We start from the raw sequence: 25,222 nt of genomic DNA on the forward strand, positions 1-25,222 counted from the left end.
CTCTACAATCTCATTAGAAATGTCACAGCTGGTAGACAAGAGGGCATAAAGGAATACTATTTAACTAGAAAACTATTGGAAACATAATCACTATCATTTCACGTTGCTTAACTATTCTCAGGGAATTTGCTTTAGGATAACATTGTCCCTGCCTTCACCAAGTATCTTTGACTATAGTTTCAAACACCATCTCAATCTTTCATACGACACACAATTGAAACAGGAAAGAAAATCAGAGACCTCAACACTGGAAATATTTCATTCTGTATTTCTTCATGATTGGCAATTTTTTTTTTCTGTTGTCAGTTTAATGATGACGATATGTAAGCTATAAAGTAATTTGTATTCAAAGGTATTTTCCCCTCTGAAGTTAAACAAGTAAATACAGTAGAGAATACTGTAGGTTTTGTACTCCTGGCTGAGCTAACCCCTTGTATTGCTGTCCTAATTCAAAGAGGATGTTACATCTGTGGTTTAAAAAAGCAGAAATTCCTTCCACATTTAAGTTGTAAGAACTATCCTTTGTTTGCAGTCACAGGAAATGTCTTTCAAATAAGTAAAGGATCAATTTTATTGGGATATTTTCCAGAAAAGCAAGATTGAGCTGCACCCCTAGCCAAGTGGCCTGTCTGTTTAGGAGGATCTTTCTTTAACTAGCTTAAAAATTGCCAGTGGCTTTTCACAGATTCCACTGACAGCCTCTACCCCTACTCCTAAGAATGAATGGAGGGAAAAAACAAAACAAAACAAAACAAAAACAAAAACAAAAACAAACAAACCACAACAGCTTCCAAGTTATTCTTGCTTACAGTAACATCACCCAAAATTTAAATATATCTTGTTTCAGACTCCCTTCTGGTGTTATAGCAAAAAGACTGACAACCAAAAGAGTAGCTCAGCCCTAATAGCAAGCTCCTCACTCTCATGTACCTGATAAAACAATTGTTTGGATAACACACCTGCTAATTCTTGAAGCTCCTTCAAGTTCCCCCAGATCTCTCTGAAGATCAATCTTAGGTTTCCCTTGGTTGTTAACATTCACCACGAAAAACATACTTCACACAGCACGCACGACGTATTTTTAGGCCTTGATGATTCACAGTGCAGTCCATGAAAGAGGCCGAGAAACCAAAAGACAGCAACAACTGAAAGTTAGAACTCCAGCGTCAATCAGAACATACTTCTGCAATGTGCCTGGCCAGGACCCTCTAAATGGAAATGCTTACCCCCGCCTCAGGAGCCAATAGGCGGCAGGCCCAGCCGTTGCCATGGCCACGCAATATGTTGGGGATACGCAAACACCCCGCGCACGCCCAGGAGCCAATCAACGGCGGGCTGAGGAGTTGCCATAGCTGCTCTGTGTGTTTGGGCCGCGCAAGCACCCAGCTGTGGAGACCCGGTTGGTTGCCCCAGGCCCAGTACTCGGGAGGGTCCCGGCAGCTGCGCTCCCGTAGACACCGCCGCGGCCCGATTCACTGAGCTCCCGGCATGAATCGCAAGAAGCTGCAGAAGTTGACGGACACATTAACTAAAAATTGCAAGCATTGTAAGTAAGACTCACGTGTGGGATGAGCCGAGGCTCTGGTGTTCTACCCGGTGACAGTGTCCACTGCTCAATCTGCTTTCCGCCTCCAAGCCTTACTGCCAGTGGAACCCCCTCCATAACCACCCCTAAAAAGAAGTCTGGAAAGAAATACCCAGGTTTTAGCTCCTTGGGGTGGACACCCATGCCTGCCAATGATCTTGAGAACCCATATCCAGGTGTCCAGATATGTAGTAGTACATTCCCACAAGTACATTTACTTTTCAAGCTCTTTTCTTAATTTACCTTTACATTATAGAAACGTGGTTTATTACCCAGGAGACACATATGGTTTTAGCCTCAGAATAAGTACTGAAAACCACGGACTCAAGAAAAGTACCACAACCAACATACAGCTGCTTTCTAGCTCTCTAGAGCAAATAAACTGGCAGGATACAAGTTCTGGACACCTACCAAGAAATCCATAGGGAAAATGGTTAGCAACATCTGAACATCTTTAGGAAAGAAACCTGTATCAGTGCAAGGTGATTTGTTTGGAAACCAAAGAACTCACCAAAGTTAAACACGTGGTAATGAATCTGTTCCTAACTGTAGACTTCCACTTTCCAGTTGCTGGTGGGGTTGCAAGGTAAAGAAGACTTTGCAAGTGACAAAATGAGCACTGATGTTTAAAGATATCTGCTCCAATTGTGTATTCTAAAATGTGGTCCTGGATTTTCATAGAATGGTATTCATACTGAAAACGAAAACTGTACCTGGGCAGGGAAGCTAAGGATGTGGTTTAGATGAGGAAAATATTGTCAGATGAGCAAGTTTATAAATTGTGTGCTGATTGCAAAACTACTGGCCGCTTGAGGAAACAGGAGAAACATAATCCCAAGACCACCCCAACATTGTGCAAAGGAGGAACAGACATGTTTTAATGTAGAGATTACAGTATCTAGTGCCTTCTAATCATATTTAGTATCTAATGCAATGAGTGTTAAAAAATCTTCTAGTGGAGTGGTGCTGTAAATGAAAGTTATAGTGTGTATAAACATCTTAAACTTTGAGGGGGAAAAAGGCATCCTATAATTGAAGGCATTATTGTTATTATAATCTGATGAAAGTTTTGTTCCATTGTTGTTTTTCTTAAAATATTTCCATTTCTGGGAAAATACCAGACATTCCTAAAATATCTAGTAAACATTTTGAATAAACAGTGCAATAACTGCTATACACAATGCTGAATTTAATTTAGTCTCTGTTCAGTAACTTTGGAATATATTGCAAACAGACATTCTGTGAACAATCAAAGTGAGTGTATTAAAAGATAGTGAAAATATGGCAGGAAAAGCAGTCATACTGCTTTTCATAGTCATACTGCTTTTCATACGTACATAAAAGTTTTTCATACTTATGCTTTTCATACTTACATAAAAGTTTTAAAGTGAGCCTTCAAAACTTTGATGATTACCAGTTAAATTCTATAGACATAGAATAGAAAGTCATGGACATTAAAATAAATTTGAATTTCTTTAAACAGAGGACCTTTCCCCTAAAGTCATATCTTAGTTGCCAAATGAATATCCCACTAGGATGAAATGGATAAATTTTATAGAATCAGAGAAAAAGAAAATATCTTACGTGATTATATAGTTAATCCACCATTTTACAGATATGATCTAAAGAACGAACTGAAACTAATCCAAAAAGATGAAAAGCCATTCATGAATTTCCCTCAATTTTATTTAGTATTGTATTCTAGAATTTAAGAAACATTTCAGCAAGAAAATTTTCTTATGGTTAACCTTGGATCCTTTGGATAATTAAGCTAATATTCTTTAATTTTTATTTCAGCCGAGATGGAAAAAGACTGTTCAATATCCCCTTTGCTAGCATTTCATACATATGAATAGAGTGCATCACTCTTCATGCAGGCTTTTCTTCCCCAACCATTAACAGCTCTTTTTACTTTTAGAACTTTTTAAAATTGTGGTTAAATACACATAACAGAAAATATACTATTTTAACTATTTTAAGTGTACAGCTGTATGGCATTAAGCACATTTACATTGTTGCACAGCTGTTACCACCATCCATTTCCAGAATTCTTCATCTCTCCCAACTGAAACTCTGTACCCATTAAACTATAACTCCCATTTTCCCCTTCCACCAACCCCTGGCAACCACCATTCTACTTCCTGTCACTATAAATTTCACCACTGTAGGTACATCATGTAAATGAAATCATGCAATATTTGTCCTTTTTTGTCTGGCTTATTTTACTCATCATAATGTCTTGAAGGTTCATTCATGTTGTAGCATGTATCAATATTAACTTCATTTTTAAGGCTGAATAATATTCATTGTATGTATATACCAAATTTTGTTTATGCATTCATCTGTCAATTCATTCATCTGGGTTGCTTCCACGTTTTGGCTATTGTGAATAATGCTGCTACGAACACTGGTGTACAAGTATCTGAGCCCCCACTTTCAATACTTTTGGGCATATAACCTGAAGTGGAATCCCTGGATTACACAGCATTCTGTGTTTAATTTTTTGAGGAACTGATATACCATTTGCCACAGCAACTAACAGCTCTTTTAAAAATTATAATCATTATACTCTTGTCTACTATTTAATCAATTTATTTACTTTCAAAGTTTTCAATGTTCCTCTTACATTGTGTTATCCCAAACAAGAAATCATACTCAAGCCTGTTCTGGCCTGTAGGATTAGATGTGATTTCTCCTTTCTCATGTTCTGTCTTCATTTACATCCACACAGGTTTCATCCTTGTTTTTAAAAATATTCAACCGCAATTCTGTCTTTTTGTGAAATAAAATCATCCCAATTTTCTACCTATAATTATATTTAAACTTACTTTAATCCTCTTAATGCTAAGCAATAACCCTTCTACTTACATACCTCAATTGGGGATTGGAAAACAAATAATTAGCTCAGTGTTTGTAAATACCAACCTTCATGCAATTACATGTGTGAGCAAATGTGCACATGTGCCTATATTCTTTCAATAAAAACTTTTTTCCTCCAAAGTACAACTGAAAATTGCATATAAATATTCACATCATCCACAACAGGAACCACAATGGGTGCTAGAATATCCTTAAATGCTTGTTATTGGAAAGTATGTGATTCTGATTTCCAAAATCTGGTTTATGGATTCACTAAGGCTAATGTGAAATGAAAATTGTTGCCTGGCTTTCAAGAGCCTGGTAGCTATTCCCAGGGAAAAGTTAAGTTATAAATCTCATGAATGCCTATAATCAAAATGTTGGGGGAAAGTTACCATTCTTAAACAGTACCATGCTTACTTTGAATCATACTCTACTGCCTTTTAAAGTTTAGGATTTGACTCCACTATTATTTGACTCCAATATCCAGGTAATATTATCTTCTTTTTTCCTACGACTGAACTTGCATTTGTTTAATATTTAAGGGAGTACTTTGTCCTCTCATTTTAGTGGAGAATCCTCTATTGTAGACATCTTCTATTAACTTAAGGTTCATCAATTTCAAAACAGGATAGTCTTCTGTTGGCAACTACATATTTGATGACTTTGATACTGTTTGTCTATAAACTCATTAACATAGTATCTTAGAAATTAAAGATTAAAAAACATTTTTTAATCTTAATTTTATTTTTTCACAGTTAATAAATTTGAAGTGAAATGTCTTATACAACTTTTTTATAACTTGGTGGGAGATGTAACAGAGTGGCAAGGTGTGGTCATTGGACTGGATCGTAATGCATTTCGAAATATCTTGCATGTGACATTCGGAATGACAGATGACATGATTATGGACAGAGGTAAGAAGACGTACAATATTCAAATGGGTCAAATCTAGCCATAACTTAAAAAAAAAGTTTAGAATTTAGACACCTGGTAAGAATCTTAATGTTCTATATTCCCAATTTTATGTGAATATAAAATTTTAATTTTTATATTTAAGGGAAGGATCATAGGGAAGGAGATAGTATTCACTCTATTTTGTGTATTTTAAAAGATAAAGTCAGCTTAAATAATTAGGTTTCCCTCAATTATATCAGAAAACCAAAAATATTTCTATTTTTACTTAGTAAATGTAGTAATACAAATAATAGTTTTAAAAGGACATTTAAGTTTCCTTACATCATCAGAAGCATATCAATAAAAATTAAGATATAGTTCTATCATGTAATAGCATTACTTTTCTTGAGTAACAAAAATATAAAATTAACATCGGAGCACGTATATCTGATGTTAATTGCAGCTTTATTGACAGTTGCTAAGACATAGCAACAACCAAGGTGTTTTTAGATAGATGATTGGATAAAGATGTGGTGTATATATACACAATGGAATACTATTCTGCCATAAGAAAAGATGAAATAGTGCCATTTGTGACAACATGGATAGATCTTGAGATTATTATGCTAAGTGAAATAAGTCAGACAGAAAAAGTCGAGAACCATGTGATTTCACTGATATATGAGATATAAAATTGAAAACAAAGGAACAGACAAACAAATGAAGAAACAAAAACTCATAGACACAGAAAATAGTTTAGTGGTTACCAGAGGGTAAGGGGGAGGGAGACGGTAGATGAGGGTTAACAGGATCAAATACATATATGGTGATGGAAGGGGAACTAACTGGGTGGTGAACACACAATGTGATATATAGACGATGTATTACAGAATTGTACCAGTGAAACCTACGTAAGTTTACCAACTATTGTCACCCCAATGAACTACAAATATATAAGATTATACATTTTATGTTAATATATCAACATATTTAATATACCAATATATTTACATGTTAGTAAGTATTGAATAATATGTTTAGATATTCAGAATTTTCTTTGTTCCCACAAAATATGAAAGGAAAATATAAAAGTTTAAAGAAAAGGCTTTTACAATTTTATGATGTCTTAATTTCCTCCTTTGCCAAATGAGAATGTTGGACCATATGATCTTGAAGTTTTGTTGAAATTTTAAAAGCGAGTAGTAGCAATGCAGATACATTACTGAAAATAAAAATGCAACATGTGTTATAATTTACTTCTCTCTCTTTTTAGTATTCCGAGGTTTTGATAAAGACAATGATGGCTGTGTAAATGTATCAGAATGGATTTATGGATTATCACTGTTTCTTCGAGGAACTTTGGAAGAAAAAATGAAATGTAAGATTTCAGCTTATCCTATCAGTTTGTACATTGTGATAAACATATTTAAGGAATCTAAATCAATGTCCTCCAACCCAGCTAATCAAGTAGGTTCTCTGTTGGTTGGTTGGTTTGAATCCCCATTACCCTCTTTTATGGAGAAAATTCAAGTCAATGATAAGAGTTGAAATAATTAATGAAAAAGAAAATCAAGAGATTTTTTTAATTTAAATTTATTTATTGGGGTCACAATTGTTAATGAAATTACATAATATATGGTGTACAATTCTATATTACATCAACTATAAATCCCATTGTGTGTTCACCACCCAGAGTCAGTTCTCCTTCCATCACCATATATTTGATCCCTGTTACTCTCATCTCCCTCCCCCCAACCCCTTACCCTCTGGTAACCACTAAACTATTGTCTGTGTCTATGAGTTTTTGTTTCTCATTTGTTTGTCTTGTTTTTGGTTTATATACCACATATCAGTGAAATCATAGGATTCTCTGCTTTTTCTGTCTGACTTATTTCGCTTAGCATTATACTCTCAAGATCCATCCATGTTGTCACAAATGCTCCTATATCATCTTTCCTTAACGCCGAATAGTATTCCATTGTGTACCACAACTTCTTTATCCATTCGTCTATCGAAGGACATTTTGGTTGTTTCCATGTCTTGGCCACCATAAACAAAGCTGCAATGAACATTGGAGTACACGTGTCTCTATAGAGAAATGCTTTCAAATTTTTTGGGTAGATACCCAGGAGAGCGATTGCTGGGTCGTATGGTAATTCTATTCGTAATTTCTTGAGGAACCTCCACACTGCTTTCCATAGCGGCTGCACCAGTCTGCATTCCCACCAACAGTGTATGAGGGTTCCTTTTTCTCCACAGCCTCTCCAACACTTGTTGCTATTTGTCTTGTTGATGAAAGCCATTCTGACTGGGGTGAGGTGATATCTCATTGTGGTTTTTATTTGCATTTCTCTGATGATTAGTGATGTTGAGCATTTTTTCATATGTCTATTTGCCATTTGTAAGTCCTCTTTGGAGAAATGTCTCTTCAGGTCCTCTGCCCATTTTTCAATTGGGTTGTTTGTTTTTTTGTTGTTGAGTTTCATGAGTTCCTTGTATATTTTGGATATTAGACCCTTATCGGAGGAACTGTTTGCAAAAATCTTCTCCCATTCAGTCGGTTGCCTCTTTATTTTGTCGATAGTTTCCTTTGCTGTGCATAAACTTTTAAGTTTCATATAGTCCCATTTGTTTATTTTAGCTTTTACTTCCATTGCCTTTGGAGTCAAATTCATAAAATGCTCTTTGAACCCAAGGTCCATAAGTTTAGTACCTATGTTTTCTTCTATGCAGTTTATTGTGTCAGGTCTTATGCTTAAATCTTTGATCCATTTTGAATTAGTTTTGGTACATGGTGACAGATAGCAGTCCAATTTTATTTTTCTGCACGTGCCTATCCAATTCTCCCAGCACCATTTATTGAAGAGGCTGTCTTTCCTCCATTGTATGTTTTTAGCTTCGTTGTCAAAAATTATCTGTCCATATTTATGTGGTTTTATTTCTGGGTTCTCAATTCTATTCCATTGGTCTATGTGTCTGTTTTTCTGCCAATACCATGCTGTTCTGATTATTGTAGCCCTGTAGTACAAGCTAAAGTCAGGCAGTGTGATACCTCCAGCATTGTTCTTTTTTCTTAAGATTGCTTAGGCTATTCGGGGTCTTTTGTGGTTCCAAACAAATCTGATGATTTTTTGTTCTATTTTTTTAAAAAATGCCATTGGGATTTTGATGGGGATTGCATTAAATCTGTATATTGCTTTGGGTAATATGGCCATTTTAACTATGTTGATTCTTCCAATCCATGAGCATGGAATGTCTTTCCATTTCTTTGTGTCTTCTTCAATTTCTTTAAAAAATGTCTTATAGTTTTCAGCATATAAATCCTTCACATCCTTGGTTAAGTTGATTCCTAGGTATTTTATTCTTTTTGCTGCAATTGCAAAGGGAATTGTTTTTTGTATTTGTTTTTCTGAGATTTCATTGTTAGTATATAAGAATGCAATGGAATTTTGTACATTGAAAATCAAGAGATTTTAGAGTAGTTAATGCCAAACAAGACTGCATAGTCATGTACTAAACATGCTAATTATGTACATATGCATTTACGTATTAAGGTATTAAATAATTTACATATTTTATTACTTGAATTATAACCATAAAAATAGAGAACATTGATTCAAGTGTTTTGATTCTTAGTTAATTCTTAATTCTCATGAATTCTGTTTAAGAGTCATATTTCAATCAGTTTTCCGAGTTTCAAGATGAAATGTTTTAAGTTATTATTTTTTGGCATGCTTTTCCATTGCTGAGTGTAATGAAACTTTTTCTAAGGGTCGTTGAATATATTCATCAAGTGTATATTAAGCATTTATTATGGAAATTAGATTGTGCAAAGGCCTGTAGGATTCATAAGAACATCAACAATGTAGACCTTGGCCTTGAAAACTATCAGAACAAATGTTAACTTAACAATAGTATCAAATTCATAATTGGCTATTTTTTTAAAAGATTGCTTTGAAGTTTTTGATTTGAATGGTGATGGATTCATTTCAAAGGAGGAAATGTTCCACATGTTGAAGAACAGCCTTCTCAAACAGCCATCTGAAGAAGACCCTGATGAAGGAATTAAAGATTTGGTTGAGATAACACTTAAGAAAATGGTAAATATGAGTAATTTAGAGTTTTATATTAAAATTTACGGTCCAGATGTGGGATAGAAATAAGAATTTAAACTATAGTAACTATCAGTTTCCTGCTTGGTGAAATAAAACACTTGAATTGTGCTTGTTCTTATTATTAGTTTCCGGTGTACAAAACAACATAATGATTAGACATTTATGCCCCTCACAAAGTGATAAGTGCAACAAGACTGCTACCAATCTGACAATGCACATAGCTATTACAATACCATTGACTATATTCTCTATGTTGTACTTTACATCCCGTGGGGGAAAAATTATATATATATATATATATATATTTATATATATATATATATATATATATATATATATATATATATATATATATATATATATATATATGTATATATACATGGTCTGACAATTGCGTTCACGAACTCATCCTAGAAAAAGTGCTACATACCTCGTTGATGGATATCACTATGGTCACCTTCAAAGTACTCCCCTTGGGAAGCTATGCACTGATGCCAGCACCTAGTCCGTGCTTCAAAGCAATTTTGGAACTCTTTTTCTGGAATGTCCATCAGAGCCGTCATCATATTACCCTTGATGTCCTGAATGTCAGCAAAATGTCTTCCATTCAATATTTCCTTTATCTTCAGGTAAAGAAAGAAGTCATCAGATGAGTAGGGAGAGTGTTCCATACAGTTATTTGTTTACTGTCTAAAAACTCCCTCACAGACAGTGTCATGTGAGCTGGTGCATTGTCATGATGCAAGAGCCATGAATTGTTGGCAAAAAGTTCACGTCGTCTAACTTTTCCACGCAGCCTTGCAATGAAAAAGCACTTGCAAATAGTAAACTTGGTTAACTGTTTGTCCAGTTGGTACAAATTCATAATGAATAATCCCTCTGATATCAAAAAGGTTTTTCAACATGTTCACAAACTTAATTGTCAGACCTCGTGTGTGTATGTACATATCATTTAATATTATTTTGTATTATTACATATTATAATATATATAACACGTCATATTATTTTATATTATTTTCAGTTGTACAGAACAGTGGTTATAATTTGTATATATATTTATATATAAAATTTATATTTATATATGTAATTTATAAATTATATATACAATATATATAGAGGGAGACTATGTTCTCCATATGTAATCCATCCCTTTGACTGTTTTGTAACTAACAATTTGTACTTCCTAATCCCTTCACCTTTCTCACCTATCCCCCTAATAACCCTCCCATCTAGCAACAATCAATTTGTTCTCTGTATCTTTGAGTCTATTTCTGGTTTTGTTTGTTCATTTATTCTGTTCTTTAGATTCCACATATAAGTGAGATCATATGGTACCTGTCTTTCTCAGTCTGACTCATTTCACTTATGATAATATCTTCTAGATTCATCTATGTTATTGCAAATTTTAAAGTTTCATTCTTTTTCATGGCAGAATTTTAAAGTTTCATTCTTTTTCATGGCAGAGTAATATTCCATTGCATGTATGTACCACAATTTCCTTATTCAGTTGTCTATTGATGGGCATTTGGTTGTTTCCATGTCTTGGCTATTGTGAACAGTGGTGCAGTAAACATAGGGGTGCACATATTCTTTTGAATTAGTGTTTTGGATTTCTTTGGATAAATACCCAGGAGTGGAATTGTTGGATCATAAAATAGCTCTATCTTTAATTTTTTGATGAACCACCCCACCGTTTTCCATAGTGGCTGCACCAATTTGCAGTCCCACCAACAGTGCATAAGGGATCGCTTTTCTCCACATCTTCGCCAACATGTGTTGTTCGTTGATTTATTGATGATAGCTATTCTCACAGGAGTGAAGTGATGTCTCGTTGTGGTTTTTATTTGCATTTCTCTGATGATTAGTGACGTTGAGCATCTTTTCATATGTCTGTTGGCCATCTGTATGTCCTCTTTAGAGAAATGTCTGCTCTAGTTCTCTGCCCATTTTAAAAATTACATTGTTTGTTTCTTTGGTGTTGAGTTGTATGAAGTTTTTAAAATAAATTTTGGATATCAACCCCTTATCAGATGTATCATTGGCAAATATCTTCTCTCATTCAGTAGGAAGTCTTTTCATTTTGTTGTGCAAAAACTTTTTAGTTCGATGTAGTCCTACATCTTTATTTTTTTATTTTGCTTTCTTTGCCTGAGTAAAATTATATGTAAAATTATTATATGTAAAATTATATGTAAAATTATTAATAAGGGTAATATATGAGAGTTTACTTCTTGTATTTTCTTCTAGGAGTTTTATAGCCTCAGGTCTTACATTTAAGTCTGCAATCCATTATAAGTTTATTCTTGTATATGGCTTAAGAACATGGTCCAGTTTCCTTTTTTTTCTTGCATGTAACTGTCTGGTTTTCCCAGCACCATTATTGAACAGACTGTCTTTACCCCAGTGTACATTCTTGCTTCCTTTGTCATAGATTAAGTGACCATATAGGCATAGATTTATTTCTGGACTCTCTGTTCTGTTCCATTAATCTATGTGTCTGTCTTTATGCCAATACCATGCACTTTTGATTACTACCTGATGTATAATGATATCAGGTAGCATGATACCGCCAGCTTTGTTTTTCTTTCTCAAGGTTACCATGGTCATTTGGGTTTTTTTAAGGTTTCATATAAATTTTAGGATTATTGGTCCTATTTCTGTGAAAAATGCCATTTGTATATTTATAGGGATTGCACTGAATCTATATATTGTTTTGGGTAGTATGGACATTTTAACTACATCAATTCTTCCTATTCATGAGCATGGTATATGTTTCCATTTTCATGTATCTTCTTTAATTTTCTCTGCAATGTCTCATAATTTTCTGAGTACGGGTCTTTTACTTCCTTAGTTAAATTTATTCCTAAATATTTTATGTTTTTTGATGCAGTTGTAAATGGGATTGTTTTCTTAATTTCTTTTTCTGATAGTTTGTTATTGGTGTATAAAAATGCAACCAATTTCTGAATATTAATTTTGTATCCTGCTACTTTACTAAGTAAACTCATTTATTAGTTCTAATTGTTTATGGTGAAATCTTTGGGATTCTCTCTATATAGTAACATGTTATCTGCAAATAATGACAGTTTATTTCTTCCTTTCACATTTGGATGCCTTTTATTTTTTATTTTATTTTAGTTTTTCCTGTCTGATTGCTATGGCTAGAACTTCCAGCCCTATGTTGAATAAAAGTGGTGAAAGTGGGCATTTTTGTCTTGTTCCTAATGTTAAGGGGAATGCTTTTTAGCTATTCCCCATTGAGTATGATATTAGTTGTGGGTTTATCATATATAGCCTTTATTATGTTGAAATATGTTCCCTCTATTCCCTCTTTGCTGAGAGTTTTTATCATAAATTGATGCTGGAATTTGTCAGATGCATTTTCTGCATCTATTGGTAAGATCATTTGATTTTTATTTTTCATTTTGTTTATGTGGTGTATCATGTTAATTGATTTACAGATAGTGAACCAACCTTGCATAACAGGAATGAACCCACTTGATCGTGGTATATAATTTTTTTAATGTATTGCTGAATTCGGTTTCCTAATATTTTGTTGAGGATTTTTGCTTCTATATTTATCTGGAATATTGGTCTATAGTTTTCTTTTTTTGTAATATTTTTGTCTGGTTTTAGAATCAGGGTAATGGTGACCTTGTAAAATGAGCGTGGGATCCTTCCCTCCTCTTGGAATTTTTGGAATAGTTCAAAGAGAATAGGTATTAATTCTTATTTGAATGTTTGGTAAAATTCACCTGTAAAGACATCTGTTCCAGGACTTTTGTTTATTGGGAGCTTGTTGACTACTGATTTAATTTTGTTGGTAGTAATCAGTCTGTTCAGATATTCTGTTTCTTCTGGATTTAGCCTTGGGAGATTGTATGCTTGTAGGAATTTATTCATTTCTTCCAGATTGTCCAATTTGTTGGCATATAGTTGTCCATAGTTTGAAAAATAATCAATTTTTTTTTTTTGTATTTCTGTGGTGTCTGTTATCACTTCTCTTTCATTTCTGATTTTATTTATTTGTGCCCTCTCTTTTTGTCTTGATGAGTCTGGTAAAGGTTTATGAATTTTATTTATCTTTTCAAGAAACATAATCTTGGTTTCATTGATCTTTTGTATTTTTTTTTAATCTCTATTTTGTTTGTTTCCACTCTGATCTTTATTATTTCCTTCCTTGTACTCACTTTCGACTTTGTTTGCTGTTCTTTTTCCAGTTCCCTTAGGTGTAAAGTTGGATTATTTATTTGGGATTTTTCTTGTTTCTATATTTGGGCCTACATGGCTATGAATTTCCCTCTCAAGAGTGCTTTCACTGTGTCCCAGAGATTTGGGTTGTTGTGCTTTCATTTTCATTTGTCTCAAGGTATCTTTTAATTTCTGGATCTCATTATTGACCTACTCATTATTTAATAGCATGTTATTTAGCCACCATGTAATTGTGTGTTTTTCATATTTTTATTATTGTTCTTTTAATTGATTTCTAGTTTCTTACTCTTAATAATATTGTGGTAACAGAAGATGCTTAATATGGTTTCAATCTTCTTAAATTTATTGAGAATTGTTTTGCGGACTAACATGTAGTCTATCTTGCAAAATATGCCATGTATACTTGAAAAGAATATATAGTCTGCTGCTTTGGAGTGACATGCTCTAAGAATATCAATGAAATCTATCTGGTCTAGATGTGTACTTTAAGGCCACTGTTTCTTTGTTGATTTTCTGTCTGGAAGATCGTTCCATTGGTGTCAGTAGGGTGTTAAAATCCCTGATTGCGTTACTGTTGATCCCTGCCTGTATGTCAGTCAATATTTGCTTTATATATTTAGATGCTCCTATGTTGGGTGCATAAATGTTTACTAGGGTGATGTCCTCTTATTGGAGTGATCTTTTTATTATTATGTAATGTTCTTTTTTGTCTCTTATTATAGTCTCCATTTTAAAGTCTATTTTCTTCAACAAATGTATTGCTACCTCAGCTTTTTTCTCATTTCCATTTGTGTGAAATATCTTTTTCCATCCCTATACTTTCAGTGTGTGTCTTTTGATCTGAAGTGGGTCTCTTGTAGACAGCGCATGCATAGGTCTTGTTTTCGTATCCATTCAGTTACCTTATATCTTTTTTTTTTTGAGCATTCAATCTATTTACATTTAAAGTGATTATTGATAGGCACATAGCCATTGCCATTTTATTATTCATATTTTTGATCTTCATTTGTTTTCTCCTTTTTTCTGCTTAAAGGAGTCCTTTTAACTTTTCTTGTAATACTGGCTTGATGATAATTAATTTCTCTAGCTTTTTCTTGTCTGGAAAGCTCTTTATCTCTTTTTCAATTTTAAATGATAGGCTTGTTGGATAGAGTAGTCTTGGTTGTAGGCCCTGTTTCATGACTTTGAATACTTCCTGCTACTCCCTTCTGGTCTACAAAGTTTATGTTGAAAAATCCCCTGATATTCTTATGGGAGCTCCCTTGTAAGGAACTAGTTGCCTTTCCCTTGCTGATTTTAGGATTCTCAATTTGTCTTTAACCTTTGCTATTTTAATTCTGATGTGTCTTGGTGTGGTCCTGTTTGGGTTCATCTTGTTTGGGACTCTGTGCTTCCTGGTCTTTTATGTCTATTTCCTTCACTAGGTTATGGAATTTTTCAGTCATTATTTCTTCAAATAGTTTCTTGATCCCTTGCTCACTCTTTTCTCCTTCCAGTACTCCAGTGATGCAAATGTTGTTATGCTTCATGTTGTCCCACAGGTCCCTTAAACTAACTTTATTGTTTTTTATTCTTTTTTATTTTTGTTGTTTTGATATGGTGTTTTCTCCTACCTTGTTTTCTAAATCACTAATTCAATCCTCTGTTTCCTGTAATCTACTGTTGATTCCTTCTAGTGTATTCTTCACTTCAGTTATCGTGTTCTTTATTTCTGACTGGTTCTTTTTTATAGTCTGTATTCTTCTTTATGCTTACTCTCTCTTTGTTGGAATTCTTACTAAGTTTCTTAAGCACTCTTATAACCAGTATTTTAAACTCTGTCTCTGGTAAGTTGATTGCCTCCATTTCATTTCATTCTATTTCTGGAGTTTTCTCCTGTTATTTTATTTGGGACATGTTCCTTTTTTCCCTCATTCTGGCAGCCTCTCGTGTTTGCTTCTATGTATTAGATAGAACTCCTATGTCTCTCAGTCTTTGTTGGGTGGCTTATGTAGTATGTGACCTCTGTGGTCCAGTGGCACAGTCTCCCTCATCTCCTGCACATGTGTTCCAGGAGTGTCTTTTAAGTGTGTTGTGTGTATTCTCCTGTTGTAGTTGAGCCTTGATTGCTTTTCACATATCAGTGGGTAAGATTGACTCCCAGGCTGATTGACTGTGATGGTTGACTATGACCACAGTGTATGAACTCCTGTTTGAGGGCTGACCCCTCAGAGGATGATTTGTGGGTTCCTGTGCCTCTTCAGCCCACCCTTTCAGGTAGAGCTCTGGTATGGACTGAAGCTGGCCTCCGTGAGTTGTCTGGGGTCTCTTGGGAGGGGCTCCTGTGCAGGCCAATTTCAACCTGGCTTGTGATTGGCCATGGCTAACTGGTAGGAGCCACAAAGCTACATGTGGTTGGTTGCTGCCTGTGCTGGACACAGAGGCATGTGAAGGTGGCCTCGCTGTGAACCAAGGCTGGCTGCTACCAGTGTTGGTCCCAAGGCAGCTTAATAAAAGGTACAGCACCCCCTAGACCTATTGTCACCTTCCAGCTGCTTGTAAGACTCAGTATTTGAAAGAGTTTCCTTAGTTGTTTTGGCTTGACTTGTTGACCAGTTGTTTAGAGTGCCCTCAGCAATGCAGCAGTAGCTGTGTGGGGCACGATCCCAGAGAGCCATGAGATGTGATTCGTGGTTTTTACAGTTAATGCAAATTTGGTTCTTGTGCCAGTGCCCGGCCTATGACCACTCTGTAATGTGCCCTGAGAGCACTGCAGTCAACCTTCGCTTGCCTAAGGCTCACAGATCCCTGAGAGCTGCCCAAGAGAGGCTGCAGCACAGGTTTTGGGCCACTGCCCAATGCCAAAAGTTCCCTGGGCTGCCACAACTATCCATTACTATAAAAGGCTTCTGCAGTTTGCAGGGTGGGACAGAGCCACTCAGTAGTTAAGCGTGTCCCAAGTGATGCAGTACTAGCTGTGCGGGGTGGGGACCCAGGACGTCACTAATGTGGTACACAGGCGTGGATTTTACCAGACAGTACAGTCTCAGATTAGGCCCTTTGAGGCAGGGTTCAACATAGAGAAGATGTCACCCTCCTGTAGGCTACACATGAGTGAAGCTCCACACAGGGATAATGACTCCTGTTTCTCCAGCTGTAACCTCAAGGTCACACAACTCTCTTTCCCTGTATGTCTCTGGTGTCTCTTCAGTCACCATCCCTCCACCAGAGACCAAGTGAGTGTTTGTAAGCAAGTGATTCTGTGTGAACGCTCTTTAAGAGGGCATCTGGGTTTCCAGCCACCTTCTGTCTCACCAGGACAGGCAGACAAACTCCAGACTGATTTTCACTGCCAGATGTTATGGGAACTCCTCTTCCCAGCACAGGACTCCTGGGCTGGAGAGCCTTGTGTGGGGCTGGGACCCCTCCCTCTTCAGGGGGGACCTCAGTCACCAAGGTGTTCCTCCCACTGTTCCTCCCGGTGTTCAACTACTATCTGTGGATTTGGGGTCAGCCCATTTTGCCTCTCTGCCCCTTCACCCAGGCTCAATGTGGCCTCTTCTTTATATCCTTAGTTATAGGGATTCTGTTCAGCTAGTCTTCAGATGATTCTTGAGGTTGATTGTTCTATAATTTCTTTGTAAATTTTGTGGATCCTGGGATGCAATAAGCATAGCATTTACCTAATCTGCCATCTTGGGCCCTCTCCCCTCCTGAATTATGCTCTTTTATTATAATATTATCATTTTATTTTTAAAATTTCACTATTTAGTCTTTTTTCTATTACTTTTCTTTTATTAACAGTTGACCATGAAAAGACAGTTATGTTTGCAATAAATATTTTGCATGTTGACTGACACATGGCTGGTCATCCCTAGGATTATGATCACGACGGGAAGCTCTCCTTTTCAGACTATGAACGATCTGTGAGAGAAGAGACTCTTTTACTGGAAGCTTTTGGACCATGCCTACCTGATCCAAAGGTAATGAAATATTTTACTTTCATTGAACACTAACCAAAATATAATGTAGGATCAACAATACAGGACTTCTTGGTTTGGTGAGTGATGGATCAGATGAATCACATTCATCCAAAGAGAATAGCTTCTAAATAAAGCCCTCTATAGAAGAACTTGATGATTCGTTTTATAGTATTGTTGTAGACCAACCTATTTTTCCTTCATTAACTCATTCATTTATGTAAGAAACAATTACAGAAACTTAATGTGTGCCAGAGCACAGATGAAAGGTTCAATGGAAGCACTGAAGGCTTATATTTTCCTGGGAAAAACCAACATGAAAATAATTAGTGAACAGTGTGATAAGTATTATTATAATAATAGTTAATGACTTGTACAGTGCTTCATCTATGCCAGGCAATGTCATAAGCACTATGCCCCCACATCACCTTATTTAATCCCACTAACAACCCTATGAAGTAGGTAGTATTATTATCCTTATTTTACAGATGATGAAATGAGGCTCGGAAAGCTTAGGGAAATTGACCAAGTTCATGCATCATATGGAGTACCTTGGGTATCCTGGTGCTAAACCCCATAGAGATATGCATAGAGTATTGTGGTAGCACAAAAAGGGCATCTAAACCAGCTCTGTGGAATGACTGCTGAATTGCTGGTGAGACATGGAAGGCTTATCCGTGTTTTTAAGCACACGATAGTCAGCTAGGTCAATATGGGAAGAATGATTTAAGCAAAGGGAATGAGAGAGACGAGGTGAGGGGAATGAATCTGTATTAGAAGAGCATTTGTGTGGTATGAGTATGATGATAAAGCTGGAGATACATAGAAGGGCCAAGTCCAATTGAGCTTGCAACTTGCATTTTTGTCTTGAAGGTCACAAGGATTCATTGGAAGATTTTTTTTTTTTAAATTAAAGTTTATTGGGGTGACAATTGTTAGTAAAGTTACAAAGATTTCAGGTGTACAATTCTGTAATCCATCATCTATATATCACATTATGTGTTCACCACCCAGAGTCAGTTCTCTTTCTATCACCATATGTTTGATCCCCTTTACCCTCATCTACCAGCCACCTCCCCACTTATGCTCTGGTAACCACTAAACTATTGTCTGTGTCTATAAGTTTATATTTCTTCATTTGTTTACCTTGTTCTTTTGTTGTTTTCAGTTTTACATACCACATATCAGTGAAATCATCTGGTTCTCTCCTTTTTCTGTCTGATTTGTTTCACTTAGCATTGTAATCTCAAGATCCATCCATATTGTCACAAATGGTACTATTTCATCTTTTCTTATGGCAGAATAGCATTCCATTGTGTATATATACCACTACTTATTTATCCATTCATCTATCGAAGGACATTTTGGTTGTTTCAATGTCTTGGCCACCATAAATAAAGCTGCAATGAACATTGGAGCACATATATCTTTATGGATAAATATTTTTAGATTTTTAGGGTAAATACCCAGAAGATGGATTGCTGGGTCATGTAATTCTATTTGTAATTTTTTTGAGGAACCTCCATACTGCCTTCCATAGTGGCTGCATTCCCACCAACAGTGTATGAGGGTTCTTTTTTCTCCACAGCCTCTCCAACACTTGTTACTGTTTGTCTTGTTGATGATAGCCATTCTAACTGGGCTGAGGTGATAGCTCATGGTGGTTTTTATTTACATTTCTCTGATGATTAGTGATATTGAGCATTTGTGCATTTGTCTATTGGCCATATGTATGTCCTCCTTGGAGAAATGTCTATTCAGGTCCTCCGCCCATTTTTTAATTGGATTATTTTGTGTTGTTATTGTTGAGTTGTATGGTTTCCTTATATATTTTGGATATTAGCCCCTTATACGAGGGATTGTTTGCAAAAATCATCTCCCATTTGGTTGGTTGCCTCTTTATTTTCTGATGGTTTCTTTTGCTGTGCAGAAACGTGGAGGTTTTTCCTAACTGTAATTTTGAGTTCTCCATCATTTAAGTCACATATTTCCATGTCTTTAAGTTCGTTTTCTGGAGACTTTTCATTTTCTTTCTGAACTGTCTTGTTACCTTGGTTATTCATGGCAATTGGTGAAATAAGTTGGTAGGAAGGTGTCTTTCCTTTGCTTTCTGGTAGGAATTGGTAGAATGCTTTATTTTCTTTCCAACTGCCGCGTTTAATTCTCTCTCATGCTGTAGTGTTTTATTTATTTTTTTTGCACCATTCTGGCTTCTCACATAATAGGGGGATTCCTTGGATGGTGGTCTTCTCCTCTGTGGGCAGGTTCCCTGCGTCTCAGGGCACTGTCTCCTTTGGGGGTGTGGAAAGCTTCTGAAGTTCCGAACCTTTTCTGCATGAGATTCAGGGCCTGTGTGTTTCAGCAGCTCTGTTTACCCCTGTAGGGATCTGCCTAGATAGGTGGGGGTGAGGGCAGGATGGGTTGTGAGAGGTGCTGTGAGCAATGGTGGCGACCAGCATAGCCCATCCTGCATCCAGGGCTCCCTCTCCTTTGCCGGAACTAGTTGGGCTGTGAGTCCATGGCTGTGGGCTCCAGTTCTCAGAACTGCAAATATTCTGTTCTTTAGATCTGACTGATACCGTTCCTCTTCTAGTACTGGGAGGGTAAGGATGGGGCAAGCTCTGGGAGGGTGGGAGGGGTCGGCTAGGCTCCATGCTAAGCCTTCCATCCTCTGCTTGGCAGTGAGGGCTTTTTCACCCTTCTTTTGTCAGTCTTTGCTCCGAGGCCTCTGCTGTGAGCATTGGGTTCTGCTGTGTTATATGGTGATCCCTCAGGCAGTACTGTGAGCCATAATGGGAGTGCTAGCAATGTGAATTCTTCCCTCTCCCACAGCTGTGGTAGCTCCATAATGGAGCTTGGAGGTCCCAGCTAGGTTCTGCATCCTGCGCCCGTGTGTTCCATGTCTCTGCAGTTCCTGCTTCCCTCCATCCCTGCTTGTCCAATTTTCCCACCTTTAGATGATTTCAGTTTCACGTCTTAGTCTTGCCTGTCTGCTGCACAAGGAGTCCTTTGAGGAATTATAGTTGTTCAATTTGTTGTAAATTCCAGGGGAGATTTCAAGAGGCTAACCTCATGCTTTCCATTTCTATGACCTCTCATGGAAGATTTTTAAGGAGGTGGAATGATGTGATATATATCTATTGCTATATACCACCACCTAATCTCTAGTCTTTATCTCCAGCTGCCTAGTCAACATGTCTAATAGATAATCTCAATAAATTGGTTTTTCCCAAAATTTACTCCTGCCCCAGTCTTCCCTATCTCAATTAATGACATCCATAAATACTCAATTGTTTAATCAAAAACCAAGGCTTGATTTTTAATTTTGCACTTTTAGCACCCTTAACTGCTTCTTCAAAATATGTTCTTGAATATAGCTTCTTTTTTACACATCTGTTTACCACCAACCTAAATCATGGTGCCATCATCTGTCACCTAGCCTAGATTATTAGCTTTCTTGCTTCTACTGTTGTCACCCTAGTGACTAGTCTTTGCAATATCTAGTATATTTAAAAATATACATGCTATCATGCCCTTTTCTTGCTGGAAATTCCCAAGTGGGTTCTCTTCTATTATCTGCCAATCTCTCTTGCATCTGGAGCTACTCCAGCTACCTCATTTTTCTCCTCAGTTGCCTTTACACTTACTCTAGCCTCTTGTCTAGAACATCCTTTCCTCAAAGCTTCACATGCCTCAGGCTCTCATTTCATTCAGTCTCTGCTCAAATGCCATTTCCTCATTCTGCTCAAGTGACACTGACCATCTTAAGTACCCTTCCCTCTCCATCCCGTAACCTTGCTTCATTTTTCTTCATAGTTCTTATTATATAGAATATATTTACTCATTTACTTATTGTCTATCTCAACATGTAGGTGTAAGCTCCCTGGGTGGGAAATTGGTATTTTTGTCCACTACATTCTCCCATATGCTATGTGGAGTTAACTAGTATACGTGGTAGTTAACTAGTAAATGTTGAGTGGATGGATAAATGGATGGATAGATCTCAGAAGTGTTTGATGGAGAGTTCTGGATCTGTCTCATTCCATCTCCTCAAGAACTATTTCATCATTTATTTTTCTCTTGACCCTACGTCTTTAACCTCTTCCCTCACTATTAAAACCTTCTCATCAGGATTTAAACACATAAATCAGACTCATCTTAAAAAGAAAAAAGAGAGGGATAAAAGGAGAAAGAAAAAAAGGAGGGAGAGAGGAAGGAAAGAAAGAAAGAAAAGGAGAGAACTTACCTTAATTCCACACCTCCTTCTATTTCCTGTCCTATGGCTTTCTTTTTCACAGCCAACTATCTTGAAAGAATTGTCCATATTTGTGACCTACACTATCATCGCTTATTCCTGTCCACTCCCGTAACTGTTCTTGCCAAAGTCACCACATCCACTTAAATAATAAATCCCAAGTGTTCAGCTTTTGGGTTCTTGTGTTACTGGACTACATTCCTTCCCAACCCCAGTCTCAGTCTGGCTTCTTCTGCTCCAGGAAGCATCTACACTACCTGTCACAGCCTGGCTGTGCTATAATTAGTCCTCCTGGCCTCCAAGAATCCACTGTCTGCTTACTCTGTTGCAGGCCTCACTGCAGTAAATTAAGCTCACTAGTTTATGGGCAGTCTCTGCCACTAGGCTGGAGGTTCCTGGAGAGCAGGTCATGTAGTCTTGCTCTTGCTTGCAGCCCCATACTAAGCATTGTGATTGGAATATAGTCAGTACTGTCATCATCTGTGAGTGAAAATAAAATAATGCATAAACACCACAAGTTCTTGATTCCCACTATTCTTCAGTTATCTTGTGTCTCTTCAAACATAATGGAAGCATACAGAATATTTTATTTTGTCCTACCTTTTTTAGAAGCCTGTACTAATTTGAGTAGTTTCATTTTACAGAGCCAGATGGAATTTGAATCCCAAGTATTCAAAGATCCAAATGAATTCAACGATATGTGAATACCTAAATGTCTGTGTTTTCTCAAGTGAGTAAAAAAGGAAGTATATATGTATTGTGTATTTTTTCTACTTAACTCGAAAAGATGATGTTGGAAAAAAAAAAAGAAAAGATCATGTTGAATTGTGTGTTTGGCATGAGGGATGATACGTTTATATGTATCATTCAACTTTGGTGTAAGAACCAAGTAAAATAGATAGAAGACAAGAAGTTCTTTATTAGATGTTGTTGGTTTTGGCAAGATAAGTTAATATTGCTAGAGATATTTTATATTTGGACAATCTGTTGAAGCACATTACTGTCATAAAATGTTTATAATAATGAAATTAATAGAGAGGTTATATAATCATGAATTATTAAGTCAAATACTCTTCATATCAGAAAAATGTTGGGCGTAAATTTAAAAATCATTGAAACTGCTGAATTTCCTTTGGAGCAATAAGTAATTAAGATGGCATAAAATGATACTGGCATTTAACATTTAAATATCTTTCTGCTAGGCACTGAAGGAGATTTAGAGAGATGAAAGACACATGTAACCTATTTTAATATGATCTATATTATTGTTTGAGGCTTTGTCATAACAACCCAACTAAATTTTAAGGGGTCTCATCACATATATGTTTATATCTCTCAGAGCAATAAGTATAGTACTCTACACAGAATGAACATTCAACAAATACAATGGATTTAAAAGTACAAAGTATCACAATATAAATCCAAACTCAAAGTGGAGGATGAGGAAAGTGTTGTTGTTTGTTTTTGTTTGTTTGTTTGTTTCTTTCTTTAATTTAAATTTATTGGAATGGCAGTGGTTGGTAAAATTGCACAGATTTCAAGTGTACAATACTGTAATACATCATCTATATATCATATTGTGTGTTCACCATATTGTATGTTCACTAGAAACAGGAACCAAGAGTCAGTTCTCCTTCCATCACTATATATGTGATCCCCTTTACCCTCATCTACCACCCTCCTACCCCCTTACCGTCTGGTAACCACTAAACCATTGTCTGTGTTTAAGAGTTTTTTTTTCTTGCTTTTTTTAATTTTTACTTTTTCTTCAGCGTTTTTTAAAATTTTTATTAGTTTCAGGTGTGTAAAACAATGTAATAGTTAGATATTTATCATTTATTTCCCAAACAAAGTGATGATATCTAGTTGATATTCATTATTGTTCAGCTTCAGCTTCAGGTGTACAGGGCAGTGATCAGGCATCTACATCATCCCTGAAGTGGTCTCCCTAATGAGACAGGTGTCCATTGGATATCCTACAAAATCTTTACAACATTGTTGACTACATTCCCCAAATTGACTTTCGTATCCTCATGTCAATCTTGTGATTACCAATTGTGCTATCAAATCTCCTCACCTTCCCCTTTATCCCCACTCCCCTTTCCCATCAAGCAACCCTCAGCTTTTCCTCCATGCCTCTGAGACTGTTTCTGATTAGTTCATTCATGTGTTCTTTTCTTTAGATTCCACATATAAGTGAGATCATATGGTGTTTGTCTTTCTCTGTCCGACTTGTTTCACTTAGCATAATGTTCTCTAGGTCCATCCATATTGTTGCAAATGGTAAGATTTCATTACTCTTTATGGCTGTGTAATACTCCGTTGTATAAATGTACCACAGTTTCTTAATCCAGTCATCTACTGATACGCATTTAGGTTGTTTCCATGTTTTGGCTATTGTGTATAGTGCAAAAAGGGATCTTACTGAATGGGAAAAGATATTTGCCAATGATATCCGATAAGGGGTTAATATCCAAAATTTATAAAAAAACCCACTCAACTCAATTCCAGAACAAACAACCCAATTAAAAAATAGACAGAGTACATGAAGAGACATTTTTCTAAAGAAGACATACAGGTGGCCAACATACATATGAAAAAATGCTCAACCTCACTAATCAGAGAAATGCAAACTAAAACCACAATGAGATACCACCTCACACCAGTCAAAATGGCTATCATTCATAAATCAACAAACAACAAGTGCTGGCGAGGATGTGGAGAAACAGGAACCCTTGTGCACTGTTAGAGGGATTGCAGATTGGTGCAGCCACTACGGAAAACAGTATGGGGGTATCTCAAAAAACTGAAAATGGAACTACCTTAGGACCCAGCAATTCCACTCCTAGATATCTATCTGGAGAAATCCAAAACTAATTCAAAAAATTTTATGCACCCCTATGAGTTTTTTCTTGAGTTTAAGCTTTCAGTTTATCTCTGGAGTCATCCCAGATGCCCCTACCCTCACCCCTCTTGTCATTTTTTTTAAATTTATTGGGGTGAAAATTGTTAGTAAAATTACATAGATTTCAGGTGTACAATTCTGTATTACAACATATATACATCCCATTGTGTGTTCACCACCCAGAGTCAGTTCTCCTTCCATCGCCATATATTTGATTCCCCTTATCCTCATCTCCCATTCCCATCCTCTTTACCCTCTGGTAACCACTAAACTATTGTCTGTGTCTATGAGTTTTTGTTTCTCATTTGTTTGTCTTGTTCTTTTGTTGTTTTTGGTTTATATACCACATGTCAGTGAAATCATAGGGTTCTCTGCTTTTTCTGTCTGACTTATTTCACTTAGCATTATACTCTCAAGATCCATCCATGTTGTCA

General features: G+C 36.2%; 1 protein-coding gene across 1 annotated transcript in view; it reads left to right on the top strand.

The window, feature by feature from the left end:
• The first annotated feature begins 1,348 nt into the window (after window positions 1-1,348).
• The window catches only part of CLXN (calaxin), a 29,477-nt gene continuing 5,603 nt past the window's right edge, over window positions 1,349-25,222 (top strand). The window contains exons 1-6 of the mRNA XM_081070781.1: window positions 1,349-1,546; window positions 5,203-5,361; window positions 6,615-6,719; window positions 9,290-9,441; window positions 17,527-17,631; window positions 22,528-22,613. Coding sequence (XP_080926907.1) covers window positions 1,489-1,546; window positions 5,203-5,361; window positions 6,615-6,719; window positions 9,290-9,441; window positions 17,527-17,631; window positions 22,528-22,587 — 639 coding nt within the window. The 5' untranslated portion in view covers window positions 1,349-1,488 and the 3' untranslated portion in view covers window positions 22,588-22,613. The remainder of the gene's footprint in view (window positions 1,547-5,202; window positions 5,362-6,614; window positions 6,720-9,289; window positions 9,442-17,526; window positions 17,632-22,527; window positions 22,614-25,222) is intronic.

The sequence above is a fragment of the Rhinolophus hipposideros genome (assembly GCF_964194185.1).
Source record: "Rhinolophus hipposideros genome assembly, chromosome: 13".
Classification (NCBI taxonomy): Eukaryota; Metazoa; Chordata; class Mammalia; order Chiroptera; family Rhinolophidae; genus Rhinolophus; species Rhinolophus hipposideros.